This window comes from Ambystoma mexicanum, chromosome 5q, assembly GCF_040938575.1.
Source record: "Ambystoma mexicanum isolate Mex_15411 chromosome 5q, UKY_AmexF1_1, whole genome shotgun sequence".
NCBI classification, from domain to species: domain Eukaryota; kingdom Metazoa; phylum Chordata; class Amphibia; order Caudata; family Ambystomatidae; genus Ambystoma; species Ambystoma mexicanum.
In genome coordinates this window covers 1,197,247,656-1,197,266,872 of record NC_090933.1, presented here as the reverse complement: position 1 = coordinate 1,197,266,872, position 19,217 = coordinate 1,197,247,656, and the positions used below count along the sequence as shown (strand labels likewise).

At 43.7% G+C, this 19,217-nt stretch overlaps 1 protein-coding gene across 1 annotated transcript in view; it reads right to left on the bottom strand.

Moving 5' to 3' along the window:
* Positions 1-19,217, bottom strand: part of DENND3 (DENN domain containing 3) — a 1,010,513-nt gene that overhangs the window by 724,467 nt on the left and 266,829 nt on the right. Inside the window, exons 4-5 of the mRNA XM_069621709.1 lie at positions 9,863-10,005; positions 7,128-7,239 (exon numbers count right to left, since the gene is read on the bottom strand). Of these exons, the coding sequence (XP_069477810.1) occupies positions 7,128-7,239; positions 9,863-10,005 (255 nt within the window). The remainder of the gene's footprint in view (positions 1-7,127; positions 7,240-9,862; positions 10,006-19,217) is intronic.

Here is a 19,217-nt window from a genome sequence, read left to right as displayed (position 1 = left end):
ATAGGGACACATTCCCTCAGAACAAGAATTAGCGGAATAATGAAGGCATAATTGCAGTGTTAAGAGAGCAGTTGTCACCAGGTAACACCATAAAGACTTGTTCAAGCAGTGAAATACTACTACAGTTCCACAGAGGCCACTATGCAACAAGTCCTCTTCTAAGGCACAGATGGCAGGTGTTGACATGTAAAAGGCGCTATATAAAGAAACCTACCATCAACCCATAGAAGGAGCCTCTCCTTGAAGCTGTATGAGTGAAATCTAAAAATGTTGTCACAACGATGATCTCCACGGGCCCTTCACAGTGGTCCCATCCTATGGATCCTATCCATCCTTCATAATGTCTGGGAAGCTTCAATCAAAACATTCATAAGAACCAGTTTTTCACATTAGGAATTGTGGTTCCCTCAAGCTAGGCTCTCAGTCTCAAATATTCCCTCGGATGTCAGTTTTCAAAATCTTCTACTGAGTCATTTAGAAAATCAACGACTTGCTTTGCATCTTCTAGTTTAGCTTGTAGATAAATCACATCTTCCTGGAAGGTATGGACTGATTTCTTGCCAACCCTTGACGAATCCAGGGCATTCGTCCCTTCTCCTCAAAGGGGAGTCACCCCCTTTGAGACTAAGGAGGGGAGCCTGCTCCTCTAACACACCCAAGGGGACAGGGCAAGCAGGATCTCACTGGGGATGACCCCACCCCCACAGGGGACAAGGAAGCCCCAAATAAAGTTGCTACCATACCTCCCATTGACTCCGAGTCCTACGTTTTTGCTCAATATATGGGGATTGAGCAGTAATAATGTGCAGTGCCCTTTAAAGGTAACTAACTTGGTGTCTGACCTGGTTCTGTTAATGGTCATCGCTGAAGAATGGCACCAATGGTGTCTCCTCCCCCATTCTAGGAAGGAATTTAAAAGACCTGAGACCCATGCAGAAGCAGGGAGAGCCAGCCTGAGGGTGAAATACGGAAGCCAGAGGAGGGGATATCGCCCTTCCAAGAGGACCCTGGAGATAGGACTACACAGAGAACACGGTGAGAAGAGGAAACCTAGAGCCTGTGGAATGCTGCTGAGTCTAGACAGGCGGAAATCGCTGAGCTACGGAAGTGAGGGAGAAACAAGTCGCTGCCGGAGCAGCGCGCTTCGCCAAGCTGTCCCGACGCCAATGTCCTGTCGCTTGCAGGCAGGAGGAACTGAAAAGGAAGAAACCTGACCGCAAAGACGTCCGAGTCAGGGTTCCGCAGTGAACGAAGAGGTCACTTTCCTCAACGAGCACTGCCACAGGAGAACAGGTATGCCGGAGGAGGGCGGTGAGGCAGCAAGACAACACATGAGGGGCTAACCCTGAGAATATCCCAAGAGGGAGTGAATGCAACCAGAGAATAAGACGGCGCAAGAGGTCGGAAAGCCCACGATGGGCTGACCCTGGGAATATTCCACAAGAGGGTGAAAGCAAATAGAGAATCAAACAGCCTGAGAAGCCAGACAGCCCACGTGGGGCGGACCATGAGAATACCCCACGAGGGGGTGAATTCAACCAGAGAATCAGACAGCCTGAGAGGCCAGACAGCCCACGTGGAGCTGAACCAGAGAATAAACCATGAGGGGGTGAATGCATCACAAGAACCAAACGACCCGAGAGGTTCGATAGCTCACAAATGGCTGACTCAGAAAATACCTCACGAGGAGGTAAGCACTATACTGAATCCAGACGAGCTGAAGCGTCAGATAGCCCACGCTGGGCTAAAAGATGTGAAAAGCCTGTAGGGATGAACATAAGACGGAAAATAAACTCAGAACAATCAGGAGTCATCAATATAGTTGTTTCAAACAAGGAACAGGCTTAAAGAACCAGCTACTCCAATGTGGAGATTAACTTTTTGAACCGATACGGACACTTGCATGGCTGTCCGGAGCAACCTTCTCTAGGAAGAGAGGAAGAACTGTAACAGCAGGCCAGTGCCTGAAAGAGAAGGAGAGAGAGAGCGTACCATAGACACAATTGGGTGGAGGTCAGAAACCAGCCACCAGAAGCAAGTAGAGTGAGAGCAAACTTAATTAGGGTAAGATTATGTTGTTCAGTTTATTAGTGGTAGGGATAGACTTGGATGGAGGGTGGACATTTTGTGAGAAATTCTGACAAGCACCAGTTTGTTTTCTTTGACATTAGGGAAACCCATCATAACGATAGTGATAGTTGAGGCCTTCTGATCTTTAATAAAACTTGTTGAACCATGTCTTATTGTCCGTCTCCTATGTCTGACTTATTATAGCTCAAATTGCAAGTTAAATTGCATCATATCCTATGTCGCTGGCTTCAGAGCAATGCATAAAGGACTCACTCGCTTGCTTGAGGAACTAAGTTAGTTAATATTTTAATGAAGGCAAGCAGTCTATAAGATCTTGCTTGGATACTGGGGAAGTAGGAGGGATCACTTCCCTCCTTCACCCCCTCAGCAGGGCGCTTTCAGTATTGCTCTAAAAGGTACTGTAATAAGTCCGATCTTGAGGGAAGCGGAACGGAAGCAATTGATGGTTCCCCTCTTTCTCAAAGATTTGCATGATGACATCAATGTGTACCATCTACGAATAATAGATGACCTTGGGGAAACAGCTATGTATAAGCATTGGACAAAGCATAGGCCACTGAGCCAGACAAGGCTAGAGAGAAGGGCCAACTCCCATAGTAGATCAAAAATGGGGAGGGGCACGCTCTCCCGGTCAACAGAATTTGGTAGATTGCACCTTACAAATCCCAGTCCTGGGAGATCCCGAAGTGGGACGCTCTTTGGAGCAAGGCAACCTTTGGCAATGATGGGGTGTCAAGGACTCGACTAACTAGATTCCTCAGGAGATCTTCCTCCTGATAGTACAGTGTAGTATGTCCGACTACACAATGAAATCAGGAGGCGTACATCCAGGCCATCTCCCCAGGCTGAAGAAAACAAGGAAGTAGAGGTCACAAACCAGGCACGATAATCCCCCAAATATTGTTCCCATGAGCTACCCTTTTAGCTCCCCTATAGCAAGACCCCTATAGTTTGTACCAATGTCTGGATGGAAAGGTAGCACTACTTGGGCAGAAATGGGCTAACAATGTCGTAAAGGAATAGTCAGGACTATGCAGGCAAGAATACTCCCATTCAGCAAGAATGTTCCAGTTCACAGAATCAAAGGTGCAGAATCCATGAGTCCAAAGATCACTTCAGCCAACAGCAAACAGTATACTGCTGTCAGCAAAATCAGCAGGCAAACAGTTCCCAGTACTGCAAGCCAAAATTGGGTACTGTAGAAGAGGACAAGAAGATCCACGAGGCGAAATCCAGCACCTGAGGTCCCAAACATCGAAACCTGGTTGAGAAACTACACTCCTTGGCAACCCGTAGTCATTAAATACTTATCTAATGTTCCAGTACGCCTGAACAGCTAAGGAGCGACGCACCCCACAGATCAGTGTTGGGTGCACATGCCACAAGTTGAGAAGTTGCCCAGTTAGTGGATGGTGAAGCTTGAAGAACACAAAGAGCTGCCAGAGGAGAACTCCCCTCCCACGCTGAAATAAATATGATGGACATACAACAGCTAACTCCATTCTGGGGGTCCGCTCATCATCCTCTGCAGCAGTCGTCATCAAGGGCAGACTCAGTCTTCAGGATCGGTTTGCTGAAGACTCCCCATGCTGGATCCTCAGTGCTGTGACTCTTGTGGTACGCTATAGGATTCCTCGACACCCACTTATCACAATGTGGGACCTCACGCAGCCCATAGAGGAGTCGGGACACTGCCCGCTAGTTCCACTACTTCTGTGAAGTCACTATAGTAATGCAAACAGAGCCTGCACAGAGCAGGTGAGCACAACAGACGAGGATCAACTAAGGCACGAGAGTCTTCTCTCCTACCGCATCGGCTGATCCCACACCAGTCCCTTGTGGAGTCCCGCAGGGTTCTTGTGTTTCCGCAACTCTCTACAATGTCTTCACCAAACCTTTATTTGACGTGCTTGACTATCTGGGTGTCACCTACACTAACTACGCTGATGACACCCAGATACTCATACCCATCACTGGTGACTACATTGCTGATTCCAAAGCCCTTAATGACATTTACCTTGTCATACAGGCTTGGATGGCCCAGCATGAACTGTGCCTTAACGAAGACAAGACTGAGCTTCTCATCTTAGGCACACAACAGAGACTTAACAAACTAAGTCACCTGTTCGGTTCCTTCAACATTGATGGCAATCTGATTAAAGTATCCAAAGACACCAAAATTCTGGGTATATACTTGGACGCCTCCTTGACACTCACTAGACAAACCAATGCAGTGTCCTCCGCATCTGCTTACACCTGCAAATTGATCTCAGCCTGCCGACCTTTCCTCACGGCCCAGAACTGCATCACCTTGGCCAGGACCCTGGTCATGTCCAAACTGGACTACTGCAATGCATTGTACCAGGGCACCAACCAGAGTAATCTTAATAAACTCCAGACGACTCAACACTGCTGCGTTTCAGAACAGAAAAAAAGTCTAATAAAATGGCCGCCGGAAAAGGGAAAACTTAGTCCGTTTTCCCTTTCCATGGCGCCCATCGGAGCGGACACGCTGGGAACAGCGTGTCCGCTGTTCCCAGCGCATCCGCAAAATGTATCCATAATACATTTATTTTGGAAACTAGTGATAAACAACAGTTAATGTTTGGTCAGGTTACATGTTATTCCCATATAACAGCAGCATGGATGGTAGCGAAAATTGTCAATGCAATGACTAAATGAAGAATCGTGCCCATTCCTAGCTATAGGCTCCCAAATGAAACTTTAACTTATGCGCTCCTCTACGTTGATTTTTATTAGTGAAATTCTAAAGAAAAATAACAGATTATTTCATTGCAGTGTTATCCCACGCCCTTTTCAGGGAGTATGGTAGTTGTTCAAACCCACAATGTGCATAATCAAAGAAAAAAAGTAAATCGCCTTCTGTCAGTAGAGAAAGAACGCTAGAAAGGGAAGAAAAGATAGGCCAGGATTGTAACAAGTATGCTTCAAAATGTTTGGGGATTAACAGACAAGCGAACGTTGTGTTAATCCTTTCATCACGTCAAGCATACATGTTCTTGTCAGGAATCAACACAGGCCTTACTGCATATTACTTGCTCCACAGGTCTCGGGATTCTCTGGAGGAACCAAACTCTATGTTTCTTTGCGTAGGCCAAGCTATCAACGAGAGGACACAGCCCACATATGTATGCAGTAGCATACACAAGCTGGTTCTCTAGCCATGGGCTTCTCCTCACAAAGTTATCTCACTGTCCTATAATGATACCAGCAAAAACGTCATTGCATTCTTGCTGCCACCGTTGGGCAAGTTTATCTCATCAAACACCAATCTCTTGCTTGTGTTTCTTTAACCAATGTGATTGTCAGACTGGCCACGTTCAGGAGTTTGGGGATCTGTGAAGGGCCAGCACGCCTGGGTATGGTGATGGCGCTTAGCATGGGGAATGTTTGCAAGCCTAGATGGTTCATGCCAACTCACATCCGTTCCTGTGTGGTATTGGGGAGTCAAAGCCTGAAGGATCCTGCTTTTTATGACAATCCAAAAGCAGTGGTAGTGTCTAATTAAAGAGCAGAAAACATTCTTAAAGCATGTCCACCAAACCTTAAACTTCCTTCAGGGTGTAGGAATTCAGACTGTAGTTATGCATCAAGACTGAGTTAAAAGCCTCAAACTCACATGAACATCCTCAGTTGAAAGCAGAAGATACAATGGACAGTGGGACAGGTACCCATGCTAAATTATAGCAGTACTGTCAAATGGGAACACAAAAGCACCTGTATCGTGACAGGTTATTATTTGTTACCAAACATAATTGAATAACAATTTAATAATCTTCATAAACCTTCTTTTGCCAATGAAAGACTAGGGTTTATGGAATAAGACCAAAGATCCAAAGATTGACTGGGTGGGAATAAAATACCTTCTTTTGAAACTAATTTTGTTTATGGATGGTAAGCAGTGAAGGTCTGAAATTAATTTTTTCTCATAAATTAAGGAAAAGTCATTAGTAAAGTAATCATAGAAAGAAATATTTGATGGGGCATCAAAAGAATACCGTAGACAAACATCAAGCTACAAAATGGAGTACAATTTCTGACCCTTCAAAACAACAGTTAGAGAAAATACCATGGCTGCCGAATCTTCTTGCCTAGATTACACAGGCACTCTAGAAAGCTGCCCAGGCAATTGTAGGTTATCTTGAGTAGCAGAAACAAGCTTATGAGATTACAACACAAATGAATACATTGATGATGAAACAGGCCATGCTGCAAGTGCCTATCACCACCACAGAGAATATTCCTCTGCAAATTATGTGCAAAACATCTCAAAACAATTTCCTGTTATCAAGTTTCAGGATATAATGGGCACTTTCAAAAAGACAAAATGTGAGCCTGAAAAGAGTGTTACAATTAAAAAAATTACAAGAATCCAACTATTGTCTGCAACGTGGCAGGCAACTGCATAAATTCATTGATTCATATAATGTATTGACATTCTAGAACTGACATGTGTAGATTTAGGAATTTGGCTAAGAGATAGAATAGGAATGTTAACCTTTTGAGTGCCTTTAAAACATGTACATACTCTATAAAAAATATAGGTTTGTTTTAGTACAAGACATTGATATACACACTCATTTTAGGGAGGGCATAGTAAGTGTCCCCCACAATGACATTTTTTCTTTAGACCTGGCACCCATAGCAGCACGTGGGTGGGCACTCAAAGGGTTATAAGGAAATCAAAGAAAGATCAAGAGTAATGGAAACGAAAGAAAGCTATCAGACTACATAAAAAGAAAACAGATATCAAGTAAACAGAGAAAAGAAAAGATAGACGATCTTCAAGTATGACAGATAGATTAAACAGAAGTCCAACCCCACTTCTGAACCAGGAGATGCAAGGTAAGACGTAAAGTGAATCCAGAAGTTGGAAGAGATTAGAAAATGTTGCTAACTTAAACCAGCCCTTATTTTTGAGATGCATCCACCAAAAGAATAGGTTGATCTCTATGTTGAAACTATTCAAAAACAAGGAAGGTAAAAAAGCTGAAAGAATCAAAATTAGTATTTACCAAATGAAGTGGTCCTGGAGGTGGGCTTGGTATCAAAGCTAATTTTGCTGCAAATTCTTTTATGCGACCATCAATTTCGTAATCTTTGCAAGGTTTCAGGTGTATCAATAAGCTGAATAATTAGTGAAATAACAGGTAAAAAGCAAATTCCATATCAATAACATGTTTACATTTTTATCAAAAGAACATTTGAAAAAAGAAACATTTTACTCATATACTAGGTTCCTGCATTTAGACTTTAATTCTCTAAAAGGTAATCTGTCTAGTTTGAAAGTGTAAATGTCAGTATTTGCATAATGCAGTTTATGATCTAACATTGCGCAAACACTCCTCTCATACACTAAAATACCAAACTTTGGGAAACTCATCGCCTGTTTTATCAAGGTTCTCCTAACATCAGACTTCTGAATGACACATGCTAAGCTGCCTTTTTCACAGGGCGAGGAAGAAAAACCACAAGAGTTGAATGGCACAATAAACATATCACACCCCTACATTTAAACCCTTTACACACAGTCTTTATTGTCAAGACTCAATTGAAGTGTTGGAGACAACGAGATGCCTTACTTTAGGATGCACTATACATAGTTTGTGTCCCTAATGTATGAAAATTGCATAGAAGATTTAAGAGACGTTTGACAAGCGTGATCAGCAAGCTTAAGAGGTCTGAGAAGGTGATCTTAATGAAGATGTTTTGTTTGCACAATAATGTTTCTCATTTCAATAATACGGTTTACCAAGAGTGATTTGGGAACGCAATGTCTTTACTGCCTTTGCTTGCCCATTCGTGAAGTGCAAAAGAAAAAGGTGTGGTCCCATCAATACACCTTATATGATAAGAACAGGTTTGGCATGTATTTACAAAAAAATGTACTGTAACATGGAAAGGCACAAACAGCTTTAGTGTAACAAGATTATCAAAGTTTGAATACAAATGATGTGAATCTTGGGGTACATGCATATACGTGCAAGTCAGATAAGCTATTTGCGTTTGTGCATTTTTATCCACCGTAGCAGAATACAAATCAGGGTGTGCCAATAAGGCCCACATTAGAAGTTAGTCAATACTATTCATTAAATATTTACCACATTAATATTGTGGTAAGAAGTGCATGACTCGAAATTCAAAATCTGTGCAGGAATTCCTCTAATTTTTACCTCCATCACAGAGGTTGAGGTGGAAATGTTTTAACATACCCTTCAAGCGGAAAGGGGTTGTTAGTTTAAAAATATACAAAGTAAATGTCTTTGCCACCATGATGGTATAACAGGGCCACTGGAGGCTCATATTAAGATCTATCGATCCACCCTTAGTCATCGAGAGAAGCAGCAAGACTAACAGCACCAGACTTTGTATTAGTCACTGATTTGGGAACTTAAGGCATTATTTTCAATTTCTCGCTGTAACAAAGCTCAGAAAACTTAATTGTACGGCTGGGCAAGAACATATTTTACCTGACTCACAAGGTCCTAGCACAAGATCAGTGAAGCGCTGTACAGGGTGTGGGTAGCCAGCGTATGGACTGGCATCTTTCATCAGTAGCGCAGTACTGCGAGCAACGGTCTGGCCATTGGTCTGTATATCCATTGGGATTAGTCTTATTTTAGTATAGCTGGCCATTTCTCATTTCTTGAATAATTACTTAAGCATTAGTTTCAGATGGTGCTTTGAAAAGCAAGATCAAGATTATTCTAACTGTCTCAGAAAAATATTACTGCATACAAGAATGTGTCTACTATTACTTAGCAAATACGTCAGAACAGGGTCAAAATCATAATATTGGCCTAGAAAGGATTAATGGATAACCATTGTGTATTACAACATCAGGGAAGTTGGGAAGGGAAATAAGGCTGGTAAGACTTAGTGACTGACCGGGTCACTGACCTACATCGTAGAGAATACGTTATAACTCTAGATATCACTTCTGGAAGCTTAATTACACAATACACAGGTATCTATCAAAAGCCAATTACTGTGGGTTCCAGTATCTCAATGTATCTTCTATGATGGGCAGTCAATAACTAGCCCAGAGAAGGGTGGTGACTAGTTGGATGCTTGGTGAGAAACAGAACATTCTGAGCAGGCGTAAAAGGCGCTTCTTCCCAGAAGCTCTTCATTATCTTTAATCATGTGCTTATCATCAGAATTCCCTGTCCCACACAAAAAGCTAAACTCTTTACATTTCTCCTCCATTACAATCTATGCTTCCAAACCAACTCCTTGCCTTCTGATTTCAAATCAGCCATCCAGATCAGCAGCGTATCAGTGTGTTTTATTCACTAAGATTATACAACAAATAGCTAAGCTACTGGTGGGCTCTTCATTTTTCTTTTTGCACTGCTGTGTTTAGACCAGAGGCATCAGCAGCACATTCCAGACAGAGGAGATATACTATTGTGGTATCTCATCTGAAGAGGTTGTAGAAGGTAAAAAAACATAGTATAAAAAAATACTTTTCTAAAAATAACCCAGCCAACAGTGAAAACTGCCTCCTTTAATCCCGGAAAAATCCATTTACTTCCAACTTGCGAAGTATCTTGCAAAATACTTCCATTTCAATACCTTATCTAGGTAACGTTTCAACTCATCTTGCTCAAAGCGAAATTCAGAATGCCCCACTCGTGAGAACACACGTTCACCAATCAAAAGTGTGAGCAACATTGTTTATTGATAATTGCAGTTCTACCCCTATATAACGAAAGCACCAAACAGACAGAACAATGGCAGTCCTTACCAGGAAAGGCAGTCCTTCAGAGCATTATAGTATGGATATTTTGAAATCACACAAACTGCAAACGGTACATAGCAGTCGAAGGTCTTAATAGAGTGCCCAGACGAGTCCCACGAAACCTGTCCATTTGGTAAGACTTGTCCATTCTAGAAGAAAATGTATATAGTTAAGCACGACTATCTTTTTTTTCAGTCAAAGATTGTTTTTAGCTTGTCTTGAGGACAGAGGAAATTACTTTCAAATACAGTATCAAAATGTTACTTTTGTTTTTACTATTTGCATTAACCAAAGCACACACACATACAAGTGAAGCCATTGCATGCTGGGGTCACATCCCAATTCATTATATCGAATAGGAGATCCAAATGAGCTGGGGTGGGAATTTACAGTAGAGGAACGGAGGTCATCAGATGATTTCCGGAATAGAAAGGAAGGCCGAGTCAATGCTGCAGAGACGCAAATGACTTTCTGCCCACACAACCTGGAGCTTCTCTCATGGAGGAAGTAGAGCAACGTCTATTCAAATGCATTGATCAAAGTCATTTCCTGCAGCTGTTGGGAGACCATCAGGCATCCCCACATTCACAAGGGGGCAGGACACACCTCTTAGCAAGAGAGGTTAGATTTTTGAGATCCGCAGAACAGTAAAATATGCAGATCAGGTGGTAAGGAAAGGATGGCAATATCCCTAATTTTCAGTAATATAGCGGACCAAAAGGCCCCAACAACTGAGTGTTCCAAAAGAAATGAAATAGTATTCTTAGCATAGGTAGACCTAGGGCCCAGAGTTCTGGCCCCAGTGGAGAAGGTCCCCAATCTTGCTAGGGAGAGATATGTCCTGTTCACTTGACTCAACCGTCGTGATAAGAGAGAAACGTTACGATAGTAGGTGCAGACCCAGGTCCCCGGATCCCTTTCCCATTTTAACCATATTTGGAGAAATAGCAGACTCAGCTGCATCTTGCACCATGTCGTAGACAGTGCAAACAACCTGCTTAAAACCTACACCATCCATTTTAAACCCAAATAAGTGTTAAAGAAAATGTTCTAGTGGAAAAATATGTCAATGTGGTTTGAAGTCCACCTGCAAATGCTACTACTGTACTTGATACGCAGATCCGTTACCCCCACCCACCATGTCAGAGCGCATTCAGCAAGAGTAATAAAGGAACCCAGGGAAAAAACATTGCTCATATTGCCCAAGCAGCAGACAGCCAAGGAATCAGGCACACTCTCCGAAAAGAAGGATCTCTAGTATGATCTATGATGTGGCATTTCTAACATGCCTGTACACAAGTGTTTCTGGGTGCGACAAGTCAAAGAGGGTAAACCAAAGGGAGGACTAAATAACAATCTTACTAGGCCTTGGGTCATTCAGCTCGCGCAAGTGCAGGGAAGAGGGGAGGGGAGAAGTGCCAGGGGGAAGGGGAAAGTGCAGCCAGCGGATGGCTCATAAGTGCAGAGAGAAGGCACTGTAGGATTGCAGATACAGACCCTTAACTGCTGGGGAGCATGGAGGCAGTCGAGGGCAACTGGACATGCAGGAGCCTTGGCCCGAGTTCAGAGGGGGACCAGTGCGTGGAGCAGTCAGGTGCATCAGCATCGGAGAGGAAGAGAGAAAGCAGAAGCGAAAACAAAGGTCTCGAGTTGCTTCTGGAACAGGAGGTGGTCCTGCTGAAGTTTGAGAGAGGCTGGGAGGCAGTTCCAGAGGGAGGTCCCAGCCAAGGAGATAGATCTGCCCCCAGCTCTCTGCTTGTAGAAGCGTCTGACCCTCAGAGAGTTTGAAGTGGATGAGCGGAGAGCTCAAGAAGGAAGATGTTTTGAAAGAGAAAGTTGGAGGTAAGGTGGTCCCAGGCCCCAGAAAGCCTTGTGTATGATGCAGAGGATCTTGAAGTTGATCCTTGCAGCCACAGGGAGCCAGTGAAGAGATTTCAGAGCTGGAGAGGTACGATCCCTGGGCTTGAGGCCAAGGACAAGTCTCGCAGTACTGTTCTGGATAAGTTGTAAAGGTCGAAAATAGAGGCAGGAAGATTTATAAAGAGGATGTTGCAATAGACCAGCCTAGAGATGACAGAGCTCTGGAGACAGTGAGCTTCTGGGGGAAAGTGAGAAAAGGAATAATACCTCTGAGGAGGTGCAGCTAATAGTTTGACTTCTTAGAGACGTCAAATATGTGAAGAGAGAAGGAAAGGGTGGAGTCAAAGAGGACACCAAGGTTCTTAGCCTCACAGGAAGAGGGCCCAGAGTGGGCGGCCAAAGAGAGAGGAAAGGAGGGAGCGGGTGTCCCATGAGCTTCTGCGTATACAATCTTAATTGCGATCCCTGGAATAGTGACAGGTCAGTCCAAAGATGTGCTTACGCAAACAAAGGAAACCCCAGTACATTACATATATATTCAGTACATATGCAACAGCAAGACATGTTAAGATTTACAGCGATGGAATGCACGAATGGGAGGAGGGGAATCGGCATAACCAATTTCTGACTGCATAGATACACTTGCACATTTGATGAAAGCTCTAGAATCTAGAACAGGTCACATTTTCCCAAAATAGTGGGGGCTTACTCTGATTGGTATGAGGAAGCATTGGTAGAAATAATGAATCTGAACTGAGGGGATTCAAACATATGAATGAAAAACAAATTAGCCAGATTCAAATTTTGAGGTTAAGGAGAAAATGTAGGATATAGATTGAGGACCAGCACCCGCTCAGCTTATTTTCAAGAAGTAAAAGATATGCATGAGGAGGAAACCACGAGGACTTAACAGATTTCTTTACAAATTACCCATATGGCGCACATCAGTCTGCTCTGTCAACCCCACAAGAGAATGTTTCCCACCAACCTGCCCAAACCAAATCTCCTTTGTAATCACCTGTTATTGACCAGGCTCTTGCCTAGTAATGATAACGATAATGATGTGTTTTTGTATAGCGCTTTCGGCAAAGCACTTTACGGAGAACATATTGTGAGAAACCTGAAGGTGTCTCTCTAGCTAGTCCACGGGGATCTGTCATCCAGGTAGCCAGGACATGGCCATCGCTATTGGATCCAGTTACTGGGGTTGGACCAGTGAGGGACGATCACCTGGATGGGGGGTCCTCGGGAAGTGGGATACTGAAGGGCGCGTTGAGGTTTCCCCCTTCTTTCAACACCTTTTCCCCATTTTTCCATGAAGGACATTCAAAATCACTATCCCCCGTCTTTTCAGACACAAACACTTTCGCAGGACACACCAGAGAACGGACTAACACCAGAGCCATTTACCTGACATGTTCCAATACAAAGTCATGCAATTGATCAGAAACAAACACACACGACAGCCCTTTCCCTTCCCAACAGGGTTAAAAGGTGGAGCAAGAGAGCACAGTACGAGACAAGGCAGACAGCACAACGAGACTGCTATCCACACCCGATAGTTCAAAAGGAGGAGAAAGGCACCAAACATCGAGAGCCTGACGAGGAGAGACACGACCTTGCCCTTTTCGACAGAACCCAGCAAAACCTCAGCAGAAGGAATCGTAAGGCCGAGGACAATAGCACAGGTGTGTTGCAGCAGATGTCAACGGTACATGCAGCGTATCGATGCCGATAAGCCAGAGTGATGGACACCTGCTGCCGTGGTACCAGCCTTGACTCCAGCTACAAGGAAAGTCAAGCGGTTCATCACAGCCGGTGAGTCAAAGGGATAGACGATAAAACCAGGCTGTGGTGAATGAAAGTGGCAAAGTGAAAAAAGTTCAAAGAACTGTACAATTGTAAAGGAGAGACCAGCTACAGAAGGGGACCGGCACCATGTGGGTGCTGCTCTAAGAAACTCTGGTCGATCCCCATCTGAGTAAAACTACTGATACCAGAAGGCAGTAGGATAGCTTCCAAAATAGGTCAAAGTGGTCATACAGGAGGTCAAGCAAAATCTCTGTGCAGTCGAAAGCCTTTGACCTAGGAAATATAAAGAAAGCAAGGGAAGTGAATCCCGCCACATGAGAAAACAAGGGAAGTGAATCCCGTAAACATTGAAAGTAAATATGAATGTGAAGTTGGTAAGAGTGAACCCGGAAGAGGGATGCTGATGAGAAGGGGGCAAAGTCTAAAGTCCCAAGAAACAGTGTGTTGACAAAGAGTGAACCCGGCCGAGGGATGTCCACTGGAACTGTCTAAAAAGACATTAACATTTATGAGTGAGAGACAAGCCATAGTGAACTCGGAGGAGGGAGGCTGAAAGTAAAGAGGGGTCAACGCCCGAAAGAGGGAGTCCCAGGGAGGAAGAATCCACACCCTAAGTAAAACCAGGAAACAAACATTAATTTTTGTTGAAGGAACTTTTGTTTTGTTATTGAACACGTCAGGCCCTCGAAGGCAAGAGACTTTCAAGAGAAACAAGACTTGGCCATTGACGGTCCGGATAGCTGCAAGTGGAATTGTTGTCTCATGCTGGGGAAGCTCGAGAGTGTACTATGCACCAAGATTACACTTTACTCTGTGCTCAAAACATTGGGAAGGGAGACCAACCTACCGCATGCTGACATATTATTTCTGAATTAGCTGTAAGGTTTGGCAATAGGTTTCTTAGTATAGGCCCTTTTTATTTTACATAACACCACTAGGACGGCCTTATTTTCATTTGATGGTCGGTGCTTGCTCCCATCTTAGATTTAGGTTTAGATTAGGCATTTTTCCAACCTGCATACAGTTTAATAAACACTCTTGAACTGTGATCACTTGTGTTTGTCTTTACTGTGCCACCATGAGATCCTTACAATATTTACAAACAATATCACCCAACCAAAGTTGGTACTCATTTATCAACCTCGGGGGGATGAAAGGGTAAGTTGGCCTTGCTGGGATTTGGACCTACAACCTGCAGATCACGCTCAGATCACAACAGCGAGCACTCAATCTGCTGATTTCGTACCGGCCTGCACAATCCCACCACCATGTACCAGTCTCATGTACTACCGTACTATCTGGCTCATCAATCAGCAGCAAATCCTCCAGCTTATACTTTAAACCTACTTAGTGGAGTGGCAGCCACCCCCATGTCAAACTCCATCCATGGTAGCTCCCCTTTTCCCTTTGAACTTTCCAGCACCCATGAATGTACAAACTACAGAAGAGAACAACTGATAATCCAAGCCCCTTTGCCACAACTCCCAGCAAACCTGGACCATAGAATAGAAAAAAACCACCTAGTTACTCTGCATGTAGCATGTACACCAGAGATCTTAGAAGCTTAGCAAAAGACTTTCAGAAGAACAGGGAAGAACCACAAATATTTGCTGAGCAGTTGGGAGACAGTAATTCAATGGTATAATCTCTCCTGGCAGATTTGAATCAATTTATGCGAGAGCTACCACAGGCCGAGGTGAGACAGTGGCTTACACAGCAAAGTGGCTGGCCAGCAGCTAACTCAGAGAGTTGCAGAATCTGGCTCCATTGCCGAATTGTGCCCCAAAAAGAGCAACTAGGGAAAAATAAGCAATTGCAGAAAGAACACAGGGGAGTCCTCTGCAGACTATCGGCCAAGATTAAAGTGGTGTTTATACAACATTCAGTTGCAATGAAGCCAGCAGACACTGGCCAAGAGGCTGTATCTAAAGCATTTGTTTAGGGACTACTGCAAAGAAAGCAGCAGCTGAAAATTGTAAGCATGAAGTGGCAAATTAATTCCTTACCGCATTTAGTTATGGTAGCAAATCACTGCTTGTCACATCAGGAGCAGAAGAACGAAAACACTGAGAATAAACTCACACAATCATTGCTTTATAGCTGCAGAATTGTGTAAATGGCAAATGGCTCAATGGGGGAGGTTTTAGCAAGGAGGCAATTGAGAACCTTGCAAAATCTTTCAGGGAACAGGTTATGGGAGGCCCACCACTTGTAACTATTACAAACAGAACGGTCTCTGGAAAGATTAGTGCCCCAACAGCCCCTACTCCCAGTTCTGCCCCGGTTCTTGAACCCAGGTGCACTCGTCCTTATGCAAAACATCACAGTACCTAATGTCCCATTTGCAGACCATCATATTAAAACTGCCTGTGTCAGCATGACTTCATCATAAGCTTTCGGATACCTGTTGTTTATGATGGTCCCCTGTGCAATGTGTTATAGTAGAGCAGTCTTTCTCATTGTTTGCAGACATCGGGGCAAGTACGTCAGGGACATGATCGGAGATCTTTCCAAAAATTCCTCTTTCCCCCACCACTATTATCTGCCACCATTATTGCTTCTGTATTTTGTAAGTAAGGCATGATATCAACAGTAAGACAGACACAAGTGACCACAGTTCAAGGGTGTTTATTGAACTTCAACAATGGTGTGATAAACACGTATCTAATCATAAATCTACAGATGGGCGCAAGCTAGGACATCAAATAATAATAATCCAGTCCTAGTGGAGTCTCGTCAAAGTAAACGTGCCTATACTAAAAAACCTATTGCCAGTCCTTACCACTAAATACAAATAGTGTTGGGTAGTGTTCATGAAAAAGAAAGAAGTGTTCACAAAATTATATGTCGGGATGTTCAGGCCGTTGGCCTCCCTTCCCCACATTTTCAGCACGGGACAAGGCGGTTCACTCGAGCAAAGCACACACACACACTGGCTTCTTCGGCACAAGGATACAGTTCCATTACCAGCATCAGGGCCTTCTGTGTGCAAGTCTCTTTACTTTATCAAAGTCTCTTGATTCAGAGGGCCTGTTGTACCAAAACAAAACACAAAGTTCCTTTCCTCTTATAAGTGCTCAAGTCATATGATTCACCCTGGATCCCCCTCAGCTGGGCTCAGATCCTATTTATATCACTGTTATTACTGTGGATCCCCCTCTTCCGAGCTCAGATCCCCCTTTTTACAATCTTCAGAGAATATTCTTTCTTGTGTGACTCACGGTTCACCCGAGATCCCCCTCAGCCGGGATCAGAACCATCCTCTTATTGGAGTCCTCAAGGGCTGCCAGGGGAGCAGTGCCAGAGGGAGAGCTCCAGGTTTTAGAGATAGCAAGGAAATCAAGGGGAGTAGACCTAGAGTGAGAGTAGTCAGTGATGAAGGAAGTCTCTTTTGCAAAAAGACTTAACGTTCCAGAGTGCAATGTTCAGTTGATGCGGCAGGGAGGATTACAGGAATTTAGTTGGAGTGGGAGAGACAGGGTTGGTAGGTGACAGGAGCAGAGCAGTCAGTTGGCTGGCATTGATTGTTAGAAAAGGGGGTGGTATTTAAAACCTCCTGAAATCACATTCTGAATTGGAAGAGGACTAGGAATTGGAATCTTTACATCATTAAAAAGTGAGCAGCACCTACTAAGCATCGACTGTCAAACATGCATCAAGAGAGCAGCATTGAGCTACTTTACACATTTGCTTTCTGTATGAATCTTTGTGGAACTTTTGAAGAATTGCCATTGCTGACGTGAAATGTGCAGTTGTTTCGGCTGAATCTCAGAGTAAAAGGAGATGCTAAAGCAACTACGGACCAAAGGTATTGACTGCATTTCCAATTATTGTTGAAATAAACGTAAGGATGTGCCTAAGTAAAGTGATTTCTGCAGAACTTGTGTGAAAAGGCAAAAGATGAGATTCTGTGTTGTGACTGACACCACCACAAGGAGTGATGATGAAAGGTTTCAGCATTGTGTATTTGGCATTGAAATTTTGCGATTGAGGCATCATTGCCAAATAATCACACTATTATTTGGAAATGTATGCGCTTTGAATGATCAATAAAAGCCCCAAACATGCTCCAAGGGGTTACATTGATGAGGGCATTTCATGGAAATATAATTTAATGTGAAGAAAAAAACAGCAAACACAGTCTACTCTAAGGCAGATGTATTGAGCCTCATTACGAGTTAAGCAGTAGCAGTAAAACAGGCTATATTTTGAAACATTGCCTGTTTTACTGCATCACCTAATTATGGATTTCGGTACCAACACCCAGGAAAAAACATCTGCATTTCAGTGGAGGAGGTTACCTCCATAAAAGGCAGTGATGGATTCCTAAATGAGAAATAAGTAGTGAGCCCCATGGTGCTATAATAAGCTGTTAAATTACTGTCACTGTGCGCAGAAGAACAAATTACTCATCTTTGATATACCGATATCCCGCTTGCAGCTTCGGCAAACTTTTTTTATCAGCAGAGGGTGCCGTGCATCGTTGAGTTGAAGTCCCTTGGCGACTTCCATGCTTGGCGACTTCCATGCTCGCACTCGGACGTGACAATGATGCGCCCGTTGCCTCTGTTGCCTCTGTTCTAGTTTTTTCCCACCTTCTTGCAAAGCCAATTTAGGATACGTAACCCCATAGGCGGTGAAAGAGAGGAACAATCAATTCAATACAATTAAATGTCATAACATTCACCCAGTCAGCAGGATAGGTTGGGAGGGCGATGAGGAATCTGTGGGAGGAACATCAAGTAGAAAGCGCATCACCAGGGTTAAGTCATTTTTTTCTTCTAATGGATTGTGACCTCCCACGGATTCCTCATTTTTGATAGACTCCCATAGCAGTGTTTGTAAATGGAGGTGGGACCAGTGGAATTTGTTACTGGTTCATGCTATGTAAAACGGTGTTCCCAAATCTAGCATCTGGACCCAACAAGGAAATCAAGGCAGTCATGTTTTGAGAAAGTGTGTATCGAAGACCAGGTTGCAGCATTACAGATGCCCTGCACCAGTACACCTCTTTGCAGAGCTGAAGTGGTTGCCACACCTCTGGTAGAATGTGCCCTTACATTTTCAGGGACATCTTTCCCACCTAAAGTGTAACATTCTGAAATAAAAAGAATGATCCATTGTGACAAGGTCTGCTTAGTCACAAGTCTGACTCGATCCATGTCCGGTAAAATCAGCAGAGTTGATCGTCTTGTCTAACGTTTGCCAGCCATGTAAAAGCTTCAAATCCCTTTAAGAATCAAGTCTATGGGGCTCATTACAAGGTTGGTGGTATCCAGCTGGTAAATCCAGCAGGATGCCACCAAGACAGTAATACCGTTACCGGCACTTGGAATGCCAGAATTACCAGCATATTCCAAATGCCAGACATGGTGGTAATTCTGGATTTTATTGGTGGTGGGGAGCCGGAATTAAAGCCAATTCTGAGCTGCTGGTAATTCCAGCCACCCCACCACCAAACATTTAGTTTGGCAGTGCGAAAAAAGTGGCAGTAACCGAATTACTCCACTTTGTTCCCTCACCACCCAACTTGTAATGAGACCCTATGTAACGTCTCTTCATCCTTGGAAGTATGAGGTGGTAGATACAGTCCTTGCAAGGTAATCTTTTGTGTCTGATGCAATTCAGACACCACTTTGGGAAGAAAGGAGGGACGCACCCTTAAAACTTCCTTCTCTCTGGAGAATAT